Source organism: Molossus molossus, unplaced genomic scaffold (assembly GCF_014108415.1).
Source record: "Molossus molossus isolate mMolMol1 unplaced genomic scaffold, mMolMol1.p scaffold_m16_p_21, whole genome shotgun sequence".
In the NCBI taxonomy this organism is placed as follows: Eukaryota; Metazoa; Chordata; class Mammalia; order Chiroptera; family Molossidae; genus Molossus; species Molossus molossus.
The window spans coordinates 51,735,181-51,753,761 of NW_023425357.1; the positions used below are offsets into that span (position 1 = coordinate 51,735,181).

Genomic DNA, 18,581 nt, shown 5'->3' on the forward strand with positions numbered 1-18,581 from the left:
TAGGAAGATGTTAACGTTGAGAGTGTAGGAAAAAAAGAGAGACCATAAATGGTGTGTAAAGATGGGCACCTGCTTATGACAAACACAGACTTCTGGGTGACACTGAGTGATACATGCAGGTAGTAGTGTAGGGGTAGGGATTGGAGATATCACCTGGTTAGGAAAAGAACTGATAACATTTTTTTTTCTGCCTGTCTGGAATCTTCAGGCAGAGGTGTCTAGTGTTTCCTCATCATGAGAACAGGGGCCCCAGAGGAGGCCTTTCCAGGATGAGCAGTTTACTTTTGTGACGGGGACACTTGCTGATTTCAAACCTTTGGGGCCTCCTTAAGTTTTTCCTTCAGATGGTTTGTGGAACCCTGGCTGTCTCTTACCCTCACCAGCCCAGCAGGGAAGACGTTTTCAAAGGTGAGCAGGGTGAGGTCATGCTCAGGGGCAGAGACTCAGCCCAAATTTGAATCTAAATTGGATAATTTCTCCCTCCTTCCTTCCCTCCTTCCTTCATTGAAGGCATTAAAATTTGTTTATTCGCCTTTATTGATTTTAGAGAGGAAGGGAGAGAGAGAAGCATCGATGGTGAGAGAGAACCGGTCGACTGGCCGCCTCCCGCATGCCCCCTGGGGATCTGGCCCACAACCTGGCAGGTGCCCTGACGGGAACCATCCAGCGACCTCGAGGTGCAGGGTGGGCTCGGCCACTGGGCACAGTTGGGCGCCACCGAAGGCATCTCCATCCAGCGCCTGCTGTGCGCTGTCCCACGCACTGGGGGTCCGAGTGGACGAAACAGCGGGGGTCCGGCGAGGCACCCGTATATCCCGCCACGACACGCGTTTCGGGTCGCCGGGGAGATCAAGAACGTGCATGCTGTCGGGCTGCAGGCAAGACCTGCCCGACCCCCGCAGCGTGGTACTCGCGTGGGGAGCCCGCGTGGGGAGCCCGAGCCCCGAGCGCGTTGCCAGGGCGTGTGGCGCGGCGGAGTCTCGCGAGGATCGTCGGTGCTTCCCGCGGCCCGCCCAGCGGTTGCTAGGAGACGACGCAGCCGCCGCCCGGCGGGCGCTTTTGTCTGCGGGTCGCTGCGGGGCCCGGACGTCTGGAGCCATGGTGAGCGGCGCGCAGAGACCCCGCCGGGGAGGCCTGGAGCTGGGCCCCGGGAACCGAGACCTTGCTGCTCCCGTGGCGACGTCCCGTGGGGAGGGTCCCGGGTCCGCACGCACTTGTAGCCGAGAGATCTGGGCTCTCCAGGGTCCAGTGTTCACCGGGGCGGTCTTTGGACAAACCCCAAAGTCTGATGTGTCCAGAAGAGAGAGCTTGGGATCTTCCGGGGATCTTGGGCACACCGTGTCCCCATGTAGGACACTGGGGTGTAGGGGATACCCTAGGACCCCCAGTTTCCGTGATGGAGAACCTGGGGCATTCCAGGGTGGCTGGAGGTCCCTCTGCATCAAGGGGTACAGGACTGCTAGCTCCTTGGAGAGGCTCGGAGAGGCTTGGAGCTGTCAGGCCTCATCTGTCTGATTCATGTACTTGAGCCCTCAGCTGCACCCCCACGTAGGAGGGGGGTGCCAGTAACTCAGTTTCCAGGCAGGCAGCTGGTGGAGAGGATGTGACTGTGGGGCGCCTCTGCAGTTGGCTGTGAATGTCCCAGACGCTAAGTGTCCAGAGACTTCTGGTGGGTGAACTTCTTGGACTAGAGATATTAGTCCTGGAGTGAAAATTTCAGTGGACAGGTCTTTGAAAATCAACTGAAAAAAGGCCACCAAATACTTCTACCTATTACTAGCTTGAGGGATATGGATGATCTTCCTTGTTTCTTTTTGCTTCTGTACATTTTCTAAAATTCACATTTTTTTTTGTAATAAAAATGTTACAGAAACATGTAGACACACCCAAGCGTGGGCCACAGACAGCTGAGCAGTGAGGGCGGATGGGAAGGACTGGGAAATTCAGTGTCTGTCTGAGCGGCACTCGGGAGGGGAGCGATGTGGAAGTCCAAGTCGGTGGAAGGAGGCGAGTGGCCAGAGCAGCAGGGAACCAGGCAGGGAGCTCACAGTGGGCGCTGTCTGCTGGCTCCCCGGGCCGGGCTCTCTGAAGGAGTTTGTATTCGGAAGAAAGTCTCATGTTGCCATCTCTGATCATTGCTGTGGAGGCATTTCCCCCAACACAAGCTTCTTGCAGGTTTCTCTGTGGTGGTTACCAAACATCATAGCCAACATGGTAACATTTGACACTGGTATCGGGGTTCTGATTGAGGCCAAGTAAATTTTACATCCACACCAAGGTGGTCTCTGCTGTGTACCAAGGAGTGGATTTGGTCAAGTTCCCTTCCCTTCCTTTCAGAGGGAGAAAATGTTCTCTTCTGAAATGGAAGATTTCTCCTTGCTTCTCAAAGGTGTCAGCATAGAATGTGAATGTGGTTAAGGAACTTCAGGGCAGAATGTGTGTGCTGCCAATGGGAGCACGAGACCATGGGCAGGAGAGGGGGGTTCCAGAGTAGGTACTCTTCTCCTGATGACCCTGGAGGGAGTCAGAGCCAGGCTGAAAGTGAAGTCATCACCCAAAGCCTCCCTTCCTTATCCAAGTATCTCTTCTTTAACCCAAGGCACCCAAAAAGAAAGGGAAAGGCAAAGGTACCCCAGTTGTTGATGGGCTCGCTCCGGAGGACATGAGCAAGGAGCAGGTGAGTGGGTCGGCCCTGTGCAGTCCTGGGGTCGGGTGGGTGGGTGGGTGGTTGCTGTTTCATCTCCTCTCTCTGGCTGTTTGTCTGTATGAACATCCGTCGGATCAGTGCACCCCTCATCCTGCCCTGTAGTCTGTGCTCATCCCTCAGTCTGGCTCCTGCAGTTCTGTCTGACCAGCATGTCCCTCCCCATCAGCTCCAAAGCTCTCAAGCACAGCATTGAAGAACTTTTTAATAGGGTGTTAGGAATGTGGGAGGAAATGTTTTTTTCTGATATAAAAGCTATTTTTCATTTTTTTGTTTTTTCTTTCAGTCTTACCCTTTTATTGACCTGATGCTTCCATAGTGGTTCTCATAGTACATGCGTCATCGTATTCTTGTTTGTTTTGTTTACTGGTAAACACTGGGAATTATTATATTTTATCCTCAGCCGAGGAAATGTTTTGATATTTTGTTCAGATAGAGTGGGAGGGAGGAAGAGAGAAACATCGATGTGAGAGAGACACATCGCGTGGTCGCCACCCATGTGACACCAACAGGGGCCGGGGACAAACTACAACCGAGGTACATGTCCTTAGCGGGAACTGAACCCGGGTCTCTCTAGACCGCAGGCCGATGCTCTAACCACTGAGCAAAACCGGCCAGGGCAACATTGGGAATTATTTTAAGCCACTTGTCCATGTTGGTGAAGGTAGGGGCTAGATAATATAATTACGTAATTACGATTTTAATTAAAAGGCGCCTGGAAACTGCAGCACGTGGCCAGCCATGCACGTGAACTGGTACCCGCTCCAGGCTCCGGGTTTCTGGCGGCCACCTGTGTGCGTCTGCCATGGGCCTGAGTGCTCTGTGCCAGCTGGGTGCCAGTGTCACACCCTTACTGTCTTTGGATACTTTTGAGATAAAAATAAATACAAAGCAGGTAATAGTGTCTCATAGGAGCTGAAGTTGATGTTGAGCAAGGGCCCTTGATGGTAAGAGTGGCTTTATTTTACAGCAGGTCCTTAAAAAGGTATTGTTATCATGTTGATAAGACATCAGAGGAACTTAACTCTTGTTGTGTCAGCCAGTGGTAAAATTGGTTTCCTTACACGTTTCTCTTAAAGCTGCAGAACCTGTCGGTGACGTTGAGTGAGGACTTAACTGTACATGCAGGGAAACTGTTAGCTGTTTAAGCAGAGGGTAGTGGGCCCAGTCTGTGTTCAGGAGAGATCTCTGGGCTGTACACTGCATTGCCCCAACAGTAGAGTTGTCTCTTGTCTCCCTGTTTACTCCCTGTCCCTGAGGAGTCTGCACTGACGTGCAGTGGTCGGTTTGCAGAGGCACGGACACCTCCGAAGTGCCCAGGGTCCAGGCCAGAGAGAGCCCTGGGCAGCTGCAGTCATTTCAGTGGACAGGCAGCCTGTGGCATTGGGCTCCAGGGCCTTCTGCTTTCTGATTTTAAGGGATAAGCTAGAAATCTGCATTTTATGAGAAATCTATGTATTGAGTGATGGCAAAAATCTTTAAGCTGCTATATCATTTTCATATCTATGTATATTTGGGCTGTATAATCTTCTAGTTGATAGAGTTTAATTTTCAACCATTTTTGTATTTAAAATCATCTTAGATCGTTTCATTAAAAATTTTTGCTGTTTTAATAATGGTATGGCTAATATCTTTGAGGAGAAAGTTCTTGTGTTCTTTTGTGAAATTTTCTGAGTATAAATTCCCATAAATGGGTGAAAATATATAATCATTTTATGATTATTGGCAAAATTCAGAGATTTTTTTCTATTTACTAAAAGTATCCTGTCCTTGGAGCCTTCCTCGTACTGTGCTTTATCTCCTTACTTGAGAATATTACGTTGTTTGTTTTAATCCTCACCTGAGGATATTCCTCCATTCATCTTCAGATAGAGTGGGAGGGAGGGAGGGAGGAAGAGAGAGGGAGAGAAAAAGAGAAACATCGATGTGAGAGAGATACATTGAGTGATTGCCTCCTGCACGAACCCAACCAGGGCCAGGGACTAACTCAACCAAGGTATGTGCCCTTGACTGGAATCGAACCTGTGACTCTGGCCTGTAACTGCTGAGCCAAACCGGCCAGGGCTGTTACGTACTTTTAGATGAGAGCGGCCCCTCTGTCTTGCTTGCCTTGTTCCTCCTGTGTGCCCCTCAGGTGGGTGGGCTCTGCTGGGTCCCTCTCAGGCTCGCTCTGCCCGCAGGTGGAGGGGCACATCGCCCGCATCCGGGAGGAGCTGGACCGGGAGCGGGAGGAACGCAATTACTTCCAGCTGGAACGGGACAAGATCCACACCTTCTGGGAGATCACGCGGAGGCAGCTGGAGGAGAAGAAGGCTGAGCTTCGGAACAAAGACCGGGAGATGGAGGAGGCTGAGGAGAGGCACCAGGTGGAGATCAAGGTGAGTGGGGCCCCCTGTTCCCCTGGAGTCGCTGCTGCGATGCTGGGTGGGATGAGGGGCATTTCCTCTCCTGGCTTTGGGGTCACAGCCCTCTGCTTGTGTCCTTTACACTGAGAACCCGACGGTGTTTTTTACACATGTAGGTGAACATGTGTGTGCAGGGGTGTGTGTGTAAGTGTGTGTGCTGGTGAGCAGGTGGCTCCTCCTGCCTGCAGGTCTACAAGCAGAAGGTGAAGCACCTGCTGTACGAGCATCAGAACAACCTGACGGAGATGAAGGCCGAGGGCACTGTGGCCATGAAGCTGGCCCAGAAGGAGCACCGCACACAGGAGGGTTCGCTGCGCAAGGACATGCGGGTGCTGAAGGTGGAGCTCAAGGAGCAGGAGCTGGCAAACGAGGTGGTGGTGAAGAACCTGCGGCTGGTGGGTACATCAGCTGGCTGCTGGGTGTTCAGCAGCAACTGGGAATTCTCATTTTTCTTAAAAAACTCCCGCATTTTGGCAGTTAATTGAAATATTTTTTTTACAAAGCATGCAGCCAAGCAGACTCGCTTTGGGGCCAAGTGCAGAATCCTGTCTCAGACTTGAGCAACAGATTGACGTGAGGAAAAGCAGCTCAGGTCTCCTGTGCAGGTGCTGCCGACACCTGACCCCCAAATCTCTCCCAGGATGTGTCAGGTGCGTTCGGAACACAGCCATTGAAGTGCTCAGCACGCCAGTCCACGGTGGCCACGGCAGTTTGTCATGCATGCTGGGCTCATGAACACCTGGCTGACTATTTTTCTTTTTTTTTTTAATCCTCACCCGAGGACATCTTTCCATTTTTTGTTCAGATAGAGTGGGAAGGAGAGAGAGGAAGAGAGAGAGACATCAACGTAAAAGGGACACATCAAGTGGTTGCCACCCGCACGACCCAACCAGGGCTGGGGACAAACTGCAACCGAGTTACATGCCCTTAGCGGGGACCGAACCCGGGTCTCTCCGGACCGCAGGCCGACGCTCTAACTGCTGAGCCAAACCGGCCAGGGCCTTTTTTTAATTTTATTTTTTTATCCTCACTCTAGGACACTTTTGCATTTTTATCATCAGATCGAGGGGGAGGGAGAGAGGGAGGAACAGAGAGAGAGAAACATCCATGTGAGAGAGACACATCGACTGGCTGTCACCCACATGACCCTAACCGGGGCTGAGGGCAAATTGCAACTGAGGTACTTGCCCTTAGTGGGAACCGAACCTGGGTGTGTCTTGTCCGCGGGCCGACGCTCTTAACCACTGAGCAAACTGGCCAGGGTTTTTTTTTTTCTCACCTAAGGATATTTTTCAATTTATCTTCAGATAGAGAGAGAGGAACGGGGAGAGAGAGAGAGAGAGAGAGAGAGAGAGAGAAACATTGACATGAGAGGGACATATCGACTGGTTGCCTCCCACATGACCCCAACCAGGGCCGGGGACAAACCACAACCGAGGTATGTGCCCTTGACCGGAATTGAACCTGAGACTCGTTGGTCCACGGGCCAATGCTTGGGCCAATGCTCTAACACTGAGCAAACTAGCCAGGGCCCAGCTGACTTTTGAGAGCTTTCGGTCCATTCTGAGGGAGGCTGGTGGGGGCAGTTCTATGTAGAGGTTGGAATTTGTTAGCTATGTGCCCGTAAGGTGCCAGGCCCCGTTCTGATCTCTGGAGAGGACTGACCAAAGCCTTTCCACATGTGGCATGTGGTCTGCAAAGGAGAAACCACACATAACGAAGAAGACCAATAACGTGTCCAGATGTGCAGCACGTCCCTGGGCTGCTGGGAATGAGAGTGAGCGTGTTTTTCTGCAGGGAGTTCTGGGAATTCCTCACTAAGCAGGTGACATTTGGGCAAAGGAGTAAGGGCTGGGCCAGGCTGGGGGGACCAGGCCAGGAGAAGAGGTAGGGGAGGGGCCAGCACGAAGGCCAGAGGAGCAGGTAGGTCAGAGCTTGTTGGCCTCAGGAGGCCTGGGCTTCGACCCTGAGTCAGAGGCTGTGGGGGGTTTGGGCAGAGGGAGAGTGTGTCTGCCTTTGGTTTTCAGAGGTTCTTCCTGGCTGCAGGTTGAGAAGATTTTTGTCAACACGTGTCTCATGGGAAGGCAGCCTCAAGATACACATGTGTCTGGAAAAACAGTGAAATTGCAGTTTGTAGCAAAGTCTGAGGGTGCTGAAGTGTTGGCCTGTCAGGAACAGTCTGCTCTTTCCTGTCTGCTTACCCAAGGCCTGCATATATGTTAGGGATGTGGTCAGAGTTCCCTCTTGTGTAAAAGTACTGCTATAAAATTAACTAACCTTTTTTTTTTTTTTATCCTCATCCGAGGACATTTTTCCATTTTTTGTACAGATAGAGTAGGAGGGAGAGAGAGGAAGAGAGAGAGAGGGAAACATCGACGTGAAGGGACACATCGAGTGGCTGCCACCCGCACGACCAACCAGGGCCGGGGACAAACTGCAACCGAATTACGTGCCCTTAGCGGGAACCGAACCCGGGTCTCTCCGGACCGCAGGCGGACGCTCTAACTGCTGAGCCAAACCGGCCAGGGCTAACTAATCTTTTTTTATTCCGAATTTTTATATAGTAACTATCTATTGAAATAATGTTTAACGTTGCTCTAAGCCACAGCGAGGGTAGGTGAGCAGGCACCTGGAGGAGCGGGCGGGGCTGTGTGGATGTGGCCACGGCTCTCCATCCTGCAGGTGGGCCAGGCAAGGGGCCGGATGCAGTCAGTGCTTGGAATGTCTGTTAACATTTTCTCAAGCTCAGAGCTGACTTCAGCCAAGGGAAGTGAGCTCTGAAACGTGGAAGTTACCAGAACCATGTTATTCTGGGCATGGTTCACGAGCTGGGAGATGAGGGACCCCCCAGAAACAGAGGGTTCCCGGAGCTGAGGTTCCTGTGGCAGTGAGGTGCAGGGCCAGCCTGAGCGAGTGGCTTCTCTGTCACTTGGTAACGCCTGCTTCCGCCCTTGCAGAAGCACACCGAGGAGATCACCAAGATGCGGAATGACTTTGAGAGGCAAGTGCGAGGTCAGTGTTTCACTGCCTGCGGAGCCCCCCCATCGGAAAGTCACTGACCTCGGGGCTTGTGACCTCAGGGCTGGTAAACCCGGTCAGAACAGCCCAGATATGCGGCGAGAGAGAATCTGGTAGTTTTCAAGGTTGATGGACCTTTCAGAATCCCAGAACAAGTTATTTCCATGTCAGCTGGGGAGGCCGTGGTCGCCACCCACTTCCCCACTCCTGCACAGATGGGTGGCAGGGGCAGGGGTGGTCATTCAGTCTCGTGGGCAGCATTCTTGGAATAGCTTTTCCCACGGCTCCTGGCCTGAGGAGGTCTGTCTGGTTTAGAACAAAGCCCTGTGCTGTGACCGGATGGATACTGGTGGCCACTGGGACCGGCTGCCGCAGGCAAAGCCCCGCAGACGGGTGTACGCCGAACATTTCCTCTGCGCGTCAGAAATGCTCTGGAAGCCACCCGCTCTCGGGCAGTTTGTCTGCGGCCTTGGTCCTGCTGGCTGTGCTGCTCTGCTAAGCTGCCGTGTGTGCTGCCTTTCAGACATCGAGACCAAGTACGATAAAAAGATGAAGATGCTGAGGGATGAGCTCGACCTGCGGAGAAAGACCGAGATCCACGAAGTGGAGGAGAGGAAGAACGGCCAGATCAGCACGCTGATGCAGCGGCACGAGGAGGCCTTCACAGACATGAAGAATTACTACAACGACATCACCCTCAACAACCTGGCCCTCATCAACTCCCTCAAGGTGCTGCGAGCCACGCCGGGGCGGACACAGCTCCTGGCCCATCAGACCCAATACCCACTATAGAAATAATTTTGATAATGTCCTTGATTAAACTCTCAAGGACGTGTAGACTCTCTGTACCTGTAGCTGAAACCAGGCTGTTGCCTGACGCAGGGCAGGGGACGAATAGGGTGGTGCATGTTCTGATGGGTGAAGGCTCAGGCAGGCAGCCCGTGTGGAGGCGTGGGCAGGTGTCCTTGTCACCAGTTTCCACAGTGCCACAATGTTCAGGGCACCCGAACAAATCGTGATCTTGTGGAAACTGCATTCCTAGAACATTCAGAGTAAGTGAAAATTGAGCAAAGTGGTGTCTGGGTGGTCTGCGTGCCGGCAGTGGCAGGACGCGTTTCTTGGCAGGTGAGCTTGCAGCCTGCTGAGCCCTCCCGCACCTGCCCTGTGCCAACAGGAGCAGATGGAGGACATGCGGAAGAAGGAGGAATACCTCGAGAAGGAGATGCTGGAGGTGTCTACGCAGAACCGGCGCCTGGCCGAGCCGCTGCAGAAGGCCCGGGAGGAGATGAGCGAGATGCAGAAGAAGTTGGGTGACCACGAGAGGGACAAGCATCTCCTGGTTGTGAGTGTCGCCCGCATTCACCTCCCTCCTTGGCTCCCTCTGGGCTCAGGAGAGAAGGGGCATCAGCGAGATGTCTCCTGAGGCTCATGAAGGGCTTGGCCCTGAGGGCAGGAGGGGGTCTGATTCTCAGTTTTCTGTGACTGGAGACCTGGGGCGTCTAGTTGGTGCATGTCCTGGGAGACAGGTGTGCCCACAACACACCCAGTGGGGCTGAGCCACTTGCATCTTTGACCAGTTCTTTCTGGTGGTTATTTGTGGCCTCCCATATCCAGGAGCCTCCTCACGTGCCGGCCTGAGTTCTGAGTGTTTTCTGCCCCATTTCTCTCCAGTGCACAAAGGCACGTTTGAAAGTCACTGAGAAAGAGCTCAAGAGCCTGCAGTGGGAACACGAGGTGCTGGAGCAGCGGTTCCTCCAGGTGAGCAGCCAGCAGCCTGGACCCAGCTGGGGACAGGCCTTTCCCGGTGTCCGCTCTTCGCTCTGTGCAGCTCTCGAGGCAGAAACCCGTGGCCTGTTCTCAGGAGGCCCGGGGGTCTCACACAGTGCAGGTCCCTGGTAGGGAGCAGTTTGCCCACCTGTCCCCTCAGGTCACTTCTGAAACATACGGAGGTAGCTTGGCCCCTCCGGCCAGCATCTTTTCCCTCTGCACACATGGTTGTGGTACTGAACTGTCATGACACATTGTGAAGAAGTGTCCTGAGTGGAATTCTGAGTCTGCAAGTAAAAACGAGTGTGTCCCCTGCTGCTCAGTGTTGGTCCTCACAAGCGGTGACAGCTTCCGCGTCTCCCTCCAGATGCCTCCTTTGTGTCCAGTGTGGGTACGACTTCCTGCCTTACACACGGCGCTTTCTGTCTGTGGGTCTGTCCAGCGGCCTCCCAGACTGCATGCTTGGCAGCCTCCTGATGCTCGAGCTGCCGGGGAGTGTGCTGCTCACACAGCCCGTCCCCAGTGAGCCCCGCCCCGTCTTCCGCTCTCTCTTAGGAAAGTCAGCTCCTGGTGGTGGGATTCCTGGGACGGAGGTTTGAATTCAGGTTTGGATAGGTCTGCCCAGTGGGCTGTTCTTAGTTTTGCTGTCACCAAAATTGCCCGAGGGGCACTTCCTGCCTGCACCAGCTCCGCACGAATTCTAAACTTTGCTGATGTGATTGGTGGAGAGTATCTCATTGGATGTGCTTTTCTTAAATTTCCAGCGAGTCCGAGAGGCCCCTCCTTGCAGTGTCCAGGGTCTGCCCGGGGCAGAGCGAGTCCACCTTTGTGAGCTGTTTGTTAGTGCAGGGTATGCCGTGGGCCCAGCTCCGTCCCACCCGTGTGCAGGAGCACCCAGTACGCGCGTCAGATGTACACTCGTCCTCAGAGGTGCCCCAGGGGCGCCTGCAGGCTACGGGCATCCTGAGGGAAGGAGTCACCAGATGTCATGGCCTCTGGAGGTGGGGTTACGGGGGCTCACTTTTCACATTTCTACAAACTCTCGGTTGGTGCAAGTGCACAGAGAGGGAACAGCCTGAGGAGATGGCCGCACTTGCACAGGCCGACAGGCAGCTGGCTCCAGATCTGTGTGGAGCACGTGGGGTGCAGGATCTGGTGCTGACAGACTAGGTCCCCAAGAGCCCCCCAGCCCCGAGCATTGGTTGCTGGTTTGGTTCCCTGGATTTCACCTGGGGTGTTCAGGGACCTATCTGTCCAGAGCCCATTGCCCAAACTCAGGGCAAGGCCAGCATGTCCCCTCTGGGGCCTGTCCAGTTCTTACCAGGTGGCCTCTTGCTTCCTGAGACACCTTCCTAGAGGAGGGTCCAAGTGCTGTTGTCTGCAGCCTTCCGTGGTGTGGACAGCTGCACACCTTTAACTCTTGGGGGGGGGGGCTGCGGTAGGTGCATGTGCCCCAGGCTCACCAGGCTGTGGGTGGGCAGACGGCACCGTGAAAGGCGTGCTCTGGCCCAGGGGCGAGTGGGAGGCTCCGTGCCAGCAAGATGGCCAGGGGAGGCGTCCCTTCAGGTGCAGCGGGAGCGGGACGAGCTCTACAGGAAGTTCACCTCGGCCATCCTGGAGGTGCAGCAGAAGACCGGCTTCAAGAACCTGATCCTGGAGCGCAAGCTGCAGGCCCTCAGCACGACCGTGGAGAAGAAGGAGCTGCAGCTCAACGAGGTGCTGGCAGCCTCCAACCTGGACCCCGCGGCCCTGACCCAGGTGTCCCGCAAGCTGGAGGTAGGCCCCAAATGGGCTGCTGGGGTAGCAGGGCCGTTCGTGCTCCTGCCCCCACAGATGGCCGAGGCTCTGGCTAGGCCTCACTTGTTTCGTGGTGAGACCTCGAGCATGTCCAGCATCCACCCTTCCAGTGGAGACGCTCGCTCAGCCCTGGGAGGGGCCCCCTCACTCACTCTCACTGGTTCTGACTCGTCTGAGGGCTCCCTGTTCCCTCTTTGAGCTCAGCACCTTCTATCCTCTGAGCTCGCTGTTGGTTCCACTTCTCAGGAGGGGTTCAGCTTAGCCCATCAGGCTCTGGGTCTCAACTGTTCTTGAACTTCTGGGCCTGAGCTCCTTGGGCCTCTGGTGGCGACCCAGACACAGGCCTGGGTGGGCCGCTGTGGTGGTGCTGGGGAGGGCTTCCCAGGAGGGGTTGCATCTGGGCAGAGGCTAGAGCATCTGCTCACTTGAATTCAGTCACTCACGGTGCTCTTCTCTCCTGGGACTGTCCTGGGCACGGGGACCACAGCAGACAAGACAGATGAGGCCTCAGGACAGTGACTGCTGCTGCCTTTGACCCGGCAGGCAGAGCCCCAGCAGCACCTTGCAGGGCCTCTCTCGCTCAGGCGGGCCTTGTCCTTCCGCTCCCCGGAATGTTTTGGGGGATGGGGCTGTCACAGACAGAACTGGTGATGGGGGACAGAGGGTCTCGGTGCTGCCAGAGAAGGTGTGGCTGAGGCTCCAGCTGGGTGACCTGGTGCTGCCAGGTCGTGAGGACCTTGGAGCCAGATGCAGGTGTGCAGCTGGCCTCGTGTCCCCATCGGAGGCCTGACCCAGAGACAGGTCCCTCCAGGCTGATGAGTCTTGAGGGAGAAACAGATCTGGGTCATAGGCTTAAGGCCTCCTCACCATCTGGGTTCAGGGGTGTTTTATTCTGAGAAGTAGCACAGGTAGCATTAAAAATAAATTATTTTTTTATTGAGCTTGGCAGAAGGGAGAGAGGGAAGGAGAGAGAGAGACAGAGAGACATTGAATGGTTGCCTCCTGGGTGTGCTGCAGCCTGGCTATGTGCCTTGACTGGGAATCGAACCACCTCCTTACGGTGTAGGGGACAACGCTACAACTGAGCCACACTGGCCAGGACAACAGGCAGCATTTTCAAGGTGATTTGTCGACATACAGTTCAGTCAGCTCACACTGCCTCTGGGCCCAGAGGATGAACCAGTCAGGTCACCATATCTGTGCCAAATTTTTGTTTGTTTTTTATTGATTTTTTTAGAGAGAGGAAGGGAGAGAAACATCTATGTGAGAGACAAACATTGATGGGCTGCCTCCTGCACACCCCCCACTGGGGATCAAGCCCACAACCCGGGCATGGCATGTGCCTTGACCAGGAATTGAACCTGGGTCTCAGTCCAGGGGACGTTGCTCAGTGCACTGGGCCACACCAGCCGGGGCACCACATCTGTATTGAGAGCACTGCAGACTGCTTGCCCCCACCGAGCCTGCACCTGCGACAGCCGGGTGGGGGAGATTCTGAAGCTGTCAGCTGTGCCCCTGAGTTTGGGGCCAGCGGGGGATTATGGAAGGTTCTGGACAGGACAGACTGGATCCAGGGGCCCACAGGGACTGCAGGAAAGGCCAGGGCAGGATGGACTTGTTGCCGATTGAGGTCGCGCCATGTCCTGGCGCAGTGGGCCGCAGTGCCTGTGGGCCCGAGTCACCAGGCTGGGCCACTGGGGGCTCAGGCAGTGCAGGGACAGAAGGCCTTGTCTGGGCTGGCAGCGCTGTGGTCCTGGGTCTGGGGATCACCCCTGACTCTGCACCTATTTCTGTGTGAATCACAAGGGGTGTGATGAGGGGTACTGAAAACAGTCCTGCCCACAAGGGTCACTGCAGCTCTTGCCTTTCCTGATTGGACCCCTGCAGGCCTGCCCCTAACTTCTCAGCACGAGCCTTCCAGGCAGGTGCTGTCTCCTTTCTCCCTGGGAGACCTTTGCACACAGGCTCCTCCCATGTGGACGCGCACATTGATGGGGTCAGGCTGCTGCACCCTGGGCATCTGGGGCCACTGCCAGAGCCCCCGGACACCAGACCCGTGGCTGCCCTGTCTGCCTCAGTCTGAAAACAGGTCTCAAATTCACGTCTGCATCTCTCCCCAGGACGTTCTGGAATCGAAGAACGGTACCATCAAGGACCTACAGTATGAGCTGGCCCGGGTGTGCAAGGTATGGGAGCCCCGCCTTCCTTCAGGGCCCCGCCCCACATGTGGCCTGGGGCACCTCTGGTGAGGGAGGGCAGCTGATCTTGTCCAGCAGCTCTTCCTGTCTCCTTGTCTGACCCTCACCTACCACAGTGTTGACCTGGCCTCTGGGGCGATGGGAGAGGCCTCTGCTCCCCTGGATTAAGGCTCCTTGCCCTCCCAGCAGGGAACAGTTGCAGGTCTAACCTTTTCCGATTCCTCTGTAAGTCTAATGAAAGCTGCGCAGGCTCCTGTGCCAAAAATAAAATGGGCATTGGCACCGAGGGACTCCTGCAGTTGGGGAGGAGCAGGGAGTGCCTTGACCCCATGTCGTCTGTCCCAAGAGCCCAGGAGGCCTGGGCCCTGCAGCAGAGCCCATAGCTCTGTCTGTGCTCTGCCTGTGGTGATGCAGACACAGAGCTGCTGTGGACACATTTGCCAAGAGCAGCCAGCCCACGAGTGACTCACGTGCCCAGTTCTGTGTTGGACGTCACCTGTTGGCTGTCACACGTCAGCCCTGGGCTGTGCAGCTGCAAGAAGGCATCTGCATGCTGGGCCTTCCCTAGGCCCAGCTCAGCCTTGCCCGCCACTCTGGACCCTTCCCTTGGAATCCCTGGCACCCTGATACTTGTACACACAAAACTGGTGCCATCTACTGGTCTGTGAAGCTTTGGGAGGAAGTTGTTTCTGATTGTCGGAGGCCTGTACCCTAGTGAAGGGTAAGAGCCAAGCCCGGCCTCCAAGTTCTCCCTGGAGCTGCGCCTCAGTTCACCCTCTAAGTCCTGACCCCAGCCTGACACCCTCTTCCTGACAGTGTTAGGGACAGTGTGCCCTTCGGAGCTTTTACTGGAGTCAGGCCAGGCTCCAAGTATTTCTCGTGCAAACCTCTCCAAACCCTTACAGCCATCTGATGAAAGTCACCCTTTTAAAAACATCCATTTTCCAGAGAAGGGAACAGAAACCACGTCCCTGGGCCCTGGCAGTGCTGTTGCCCAGACCTGAGTTCGGGGATGGGTTGGGGTCACCCGCACTCTCCACCAGGCTTCTTTGTGGTTTCCACCACCCCCTCCCACCCTCCATGGGGCTGGTGGCCTAAGCGAGGGTCAGCCTTGGAGTTGCCCTGGCCCACGGGCAAGCCCTTGCTGCGGCCCCTGCTCTTCCGACACTGCTCTGTGCCCACAGGCCCACAACGACCTGCTGCGAACCTACGAGGCGAAGCTGCTGGCCTTCGGGATCCCCCTGGACAACGTGGGCTTCAAGCCCCTAGAAACGGCCGTGATAGGGCAGACCCTGGGCCAGGGCCCTGCTGGACTCGTGAGCACCCCAACGTAGCCCCCCAGCTAGGACCTGTTCCTGCATGATACGCCCTTTTACACACCACGGACAGCAGGTGTATGATTTTGGATTTGTTGGGTCACAAATGAAGGCTTTTCGCGTTTGATGCGTGTCCTGTTGCACAACTATGGCAGGAGCAGCTCCGCGGCCTGTCTGCTCCCCTCAGCTGCCCCTGCGGCCCCCACTCCCACCGGCCAGGCTCTGCCCAGTGACTGCAGCAGCCTGCAGGTAGCACACCGACTTTACTGATGCCTGAGTCACAGCTGCCGCTGGGTGACGGGGGCCAGAACCTCCCACAGGAAGTGGGACCTAAGCCCCACGAGGAGCTTGGAGCCCACTCTGGAGGGCTGGGGGTGGCTCAGGCCGTGGCGATGGCGTCGGTGCTCGCAGGCCAGGTGGTCAGCTCCCTCGGTAGGTGGTGTAGGACCATGGGCTCAGCAGCAGGGGGACATGGAACTTGTGGGTCTCGTCTGTGATGGTGAAAACGACCTGAGAACAGACAGCACCAGGAGGGGGTGAGGGCCTTACCCCAATGCTCCCAGGGAGCCAGGAGCCCAGTGGTGAGCAGGAAACCTGGTGTGAGGGCTGTGGACAAGGCCGGGTCCCCCCCAGAGAAAGCACTTGGCTTGAGGGCCCCTGCTGAGCAGAGCCAGGTGAAGCGGGAGGCAGCAAGGTTCGGCCCAGCGAGTTGGACAGGGCTTTGTAAACACCTGTGTACACAGGGGCTGAGTCACCCTGTTCCCTGCCCCCCACAGCCTGACCCCGGGGCGGGGCGGGGACACCTTTCTCCTGGAAGTTCAAAGCAGGTGAAATCACTGCCCTGGGAGAGGGGGGAGGGACACTGCCCACTGCAGAACCTGGGGGCACAATGAATCACGGGCGTCCACCCTCTTGCCAGGCCTTGGCTCTCACCTCCACATACGGGTAGAAGCTTTCCTGCCCCCTTTTCTTCCAGTAGCCCTCGGTGTCGAAGGTCAGCTTGTAGGTGCCCACCTTCATCTGCCCTGGCAGCAGGAGCCCAGGGCAGCGGCCATCGGGGTTGGTGTAGCTAGTGGGGGAAGAAGGGATGAGGTGTACCCCTGCCTGGCTCTCCTGGTCTCCATACCCCACAGCCTCAGACACCCCTGCAGCCTGACTTGAGACAGACTAGCAGTAATCACTATATCTGACCTATATTTTTCCAGATTTTTTCTATTCATAAGTATGCTTATTTATAAACTTACAAAAATGTAAAGTAAATTATACTATTCATATTGTTTTATAACCTGGATTTTTCATTCAATCTATCGTGTGGCTTTCTGGGCCAGTCCCTGTTCCGCGTGCACCAGTCACCCAGTGCACTGGTGCTCAGACCGCCCGGTCCACCAGCTGCATGTGCACTGTGGTCATAGAGCACTTTTGGGGGTTTGGAATGGGACCATGTGACCCACCAGTGGACTCCATGTGTTCTTCCAAGACCACAGCTGACCCTCAGATAGGACTTGGACCCCCAGTCTTTGTGAGGAGCTGAACTGGGAGGGGATGAGATCCACACCCTCAGGCCCTGAACCTTTGGGGCTCAGATCCCCATTGCCACCTGCAGAGGAGCCTGCCTCCCTCAAGATGGATCGTCTGCCCCCTGCTCACAGGGCAACCAAGCGCCCCAATGCCAGCCTGGGCTGGGCTTCCCCCCGCAGTGCTCAGCTGCAGAGCTGAGCACGGGGTAGCAGCCTGGGCCTGGTGCTGCCAGGCACGGTGTGGATTGTGACTTGCCTCTTGCAGCCTCTCCCAGTCTATAAAAGGGGTCATTAGGGTGGAGTGAGAATAAAAGACCAGCAATAAAGTGCTCAGCGTGCTGCCTGGTGACAGTGAGGCTGAGTAGCCCGAGGACAGGGCTCCAGGAGTTAGCAGGGGCCCTGGGGGGCTCCATCAGTGCCGCACTCCTGGGCGTTCTGGGGTCCCTCACCTCCTGTTCCAGGCCAGAACTGGGGACAGCCCTGTGCTGAGGGGAGGTGGTCTGGACTCAGGTGCTGCCCTAGACCTCCTACCTTTTCCTCAGTTCAGTCCACTGTTGGCCGTGGTCCTCGAGCCTGGACAGGCGGAGACAGAGGCCTTGGGCCGGGAGCCCTGAGGCAGTGTCCAGCACATGTGTGGTCAGCGGGCTGCTCACTGGCTCCATACCTCTGCCCTGGGCCAGGAGAGAGGGACAAGGAAGAGCCTTGTGTCCACACCAGCCCCAGTGAGGCAACACCTTCGAACAAGCAGCCCCGGGGGACAGAGTCCCAAACTGCCCCTGGGTGGGGGGATCACAGACCAGCCCTATGAGGCTGCGCTGCGGACACACTGAAATGAGTGTAAACGACGCCGACCCCGTCTGTCTCCACTAAGGCCCCCTCCCCGCCACTGGCCACGACGGTGCACCTGACACACGGCTGGTCAGTGCCGGCCAGACCCGGTCCCCCTGTTACCCACACTCAGCGCCGTGCTCCCTGGCTCAGGGACCTCAGGCCCAGGCGGACGGGACAGGACCCTCAGTCCCTACCTCCGCGGAGCCCAGGTGTCGCCGGAGCGAGCGCAGCCGCGGGGCCGGCCCCGAGCTCATGCCCGCGAAGTGGCCGCTGCAGGCCCGCCCGCCACTCCCAGAGGGGCCTCCCCGGCCGCCCCGTCCAGCCCCTGTCACCTCCCAGGCCCCGGAGCCAAGTGTCTGACCACAGCAGGGGGAGGTCCATCTGGGTGCGGCCGGCAGGGCCACGGGAGCTTCGCTCGGACGGGCAGGCGGGCAGCCGGGACGCACAGACCTGCGGGGGCGCAGGCTCCTCCCGGCGGAAGTGAGGCGGGGCCTGCGGGGCGGGGCCTGCGGGGCGGGGCCGGGGCGGGGCCGGGGGCCTGGAGGTTGGACCCTGAGCCGACACCCGGCAGCAGCCCCGGAACTAACGTAGATTGTTTTTTCCTGTCCGGGGACAGTCAGGATTTTGGTGGAAGCCTCTCAAAGGTCGGGCACGTGCCCAGTGGTCGGAGCACAGCAGAGGGTCCCCAGCTGATCCCTGGTCAAGGGCACGTACGGGTCTGACTGCCCCAGCAGGCCTCGTGTCGGTGCCTTAGTTTCCCCATCAGTGAAAAGGGGCAGTGAGGACCCCCGAGATTGAGATGATTCTCGGGGAGGAGACTTGTCACGCTGCCCGCCCACTCTGGCCTCCTGTGGACCCCTCTGCACCCCTCTTCACCCCCTCTCCTCTCTGCCCCCCACTTCCACGCACTGACGGTGGGAGCTGCGCAGCGGAACTGACGGTGACTCCATCGAGCTGTGCGGCTGTGGCTCTGGGCACAGGACCTTTTCTTGCCAAGATGCAGGTTCCAGTTATTTGATAACGAGCAC

At 56.6% G+C, this 18,581-nt stretch overlaps 2 protein-coding genes across 2 annotated transcripts; one reads left to right on the forward strand and one right to left on the reverse strand.

Moving 5' to 3' along the window:
- Window positions 1–1,057: 1,057 nt before the first annotated feature.
- On the forward strand, window positions 1,058–15,223 carry GAS8 (growth arrest specific 8). Its single transcript, XM_036275506.1, has 11 exons — window positions 1,058–1,101; window positions 2,600–2,677; window positions 4,885–5,082; window positions 5,298–5,504; window positions 8,067–8,121; window positions 8,651–8,856; window positions 9,302–9,469; window positions 9,799–9,885; window positions 11,461–11,670; window positions 13,812–13,877; window positions 15,074–15,223. The coding sequence occupies exons 1-11, from the start codon at window positions 1,099–1,101 to the stop codon at window positions 15,221–15,223; spliced, it is 1,428 nt and encodes a 475-aa protein (XP_036131399.1). The 5' UTR covers window positions 1,058–1,098.
- Window positions 13,035–18,013, reverse strand: LOC118639226 (5-hydroxyisourate hydrolase-like). Its single transcript, XM_036275507.1, has 4 exons — window positions 17,915–18,013; window positions 17,254–17,393; window positions 16,139–16,274; window positions 13,035–15,715 (listed from the first exon to the last, which is right to left on the reverse strand). The coding sequence occupies exons 2-4, from the start codon at window positions 17,382–17,384 to the stop codon at window positions 15,626–15,628; spliced, it is 357 nt and encodes a 118-aa protein (XP_036131400.1). The 5' UTR covers window positions 17,385–17,393; window positions 17,915–18,013; the 3' UTR covers window positions 13,035–15,625.
- Window positions 18,014–18,581: the final 568 nt, after the last annotated feature.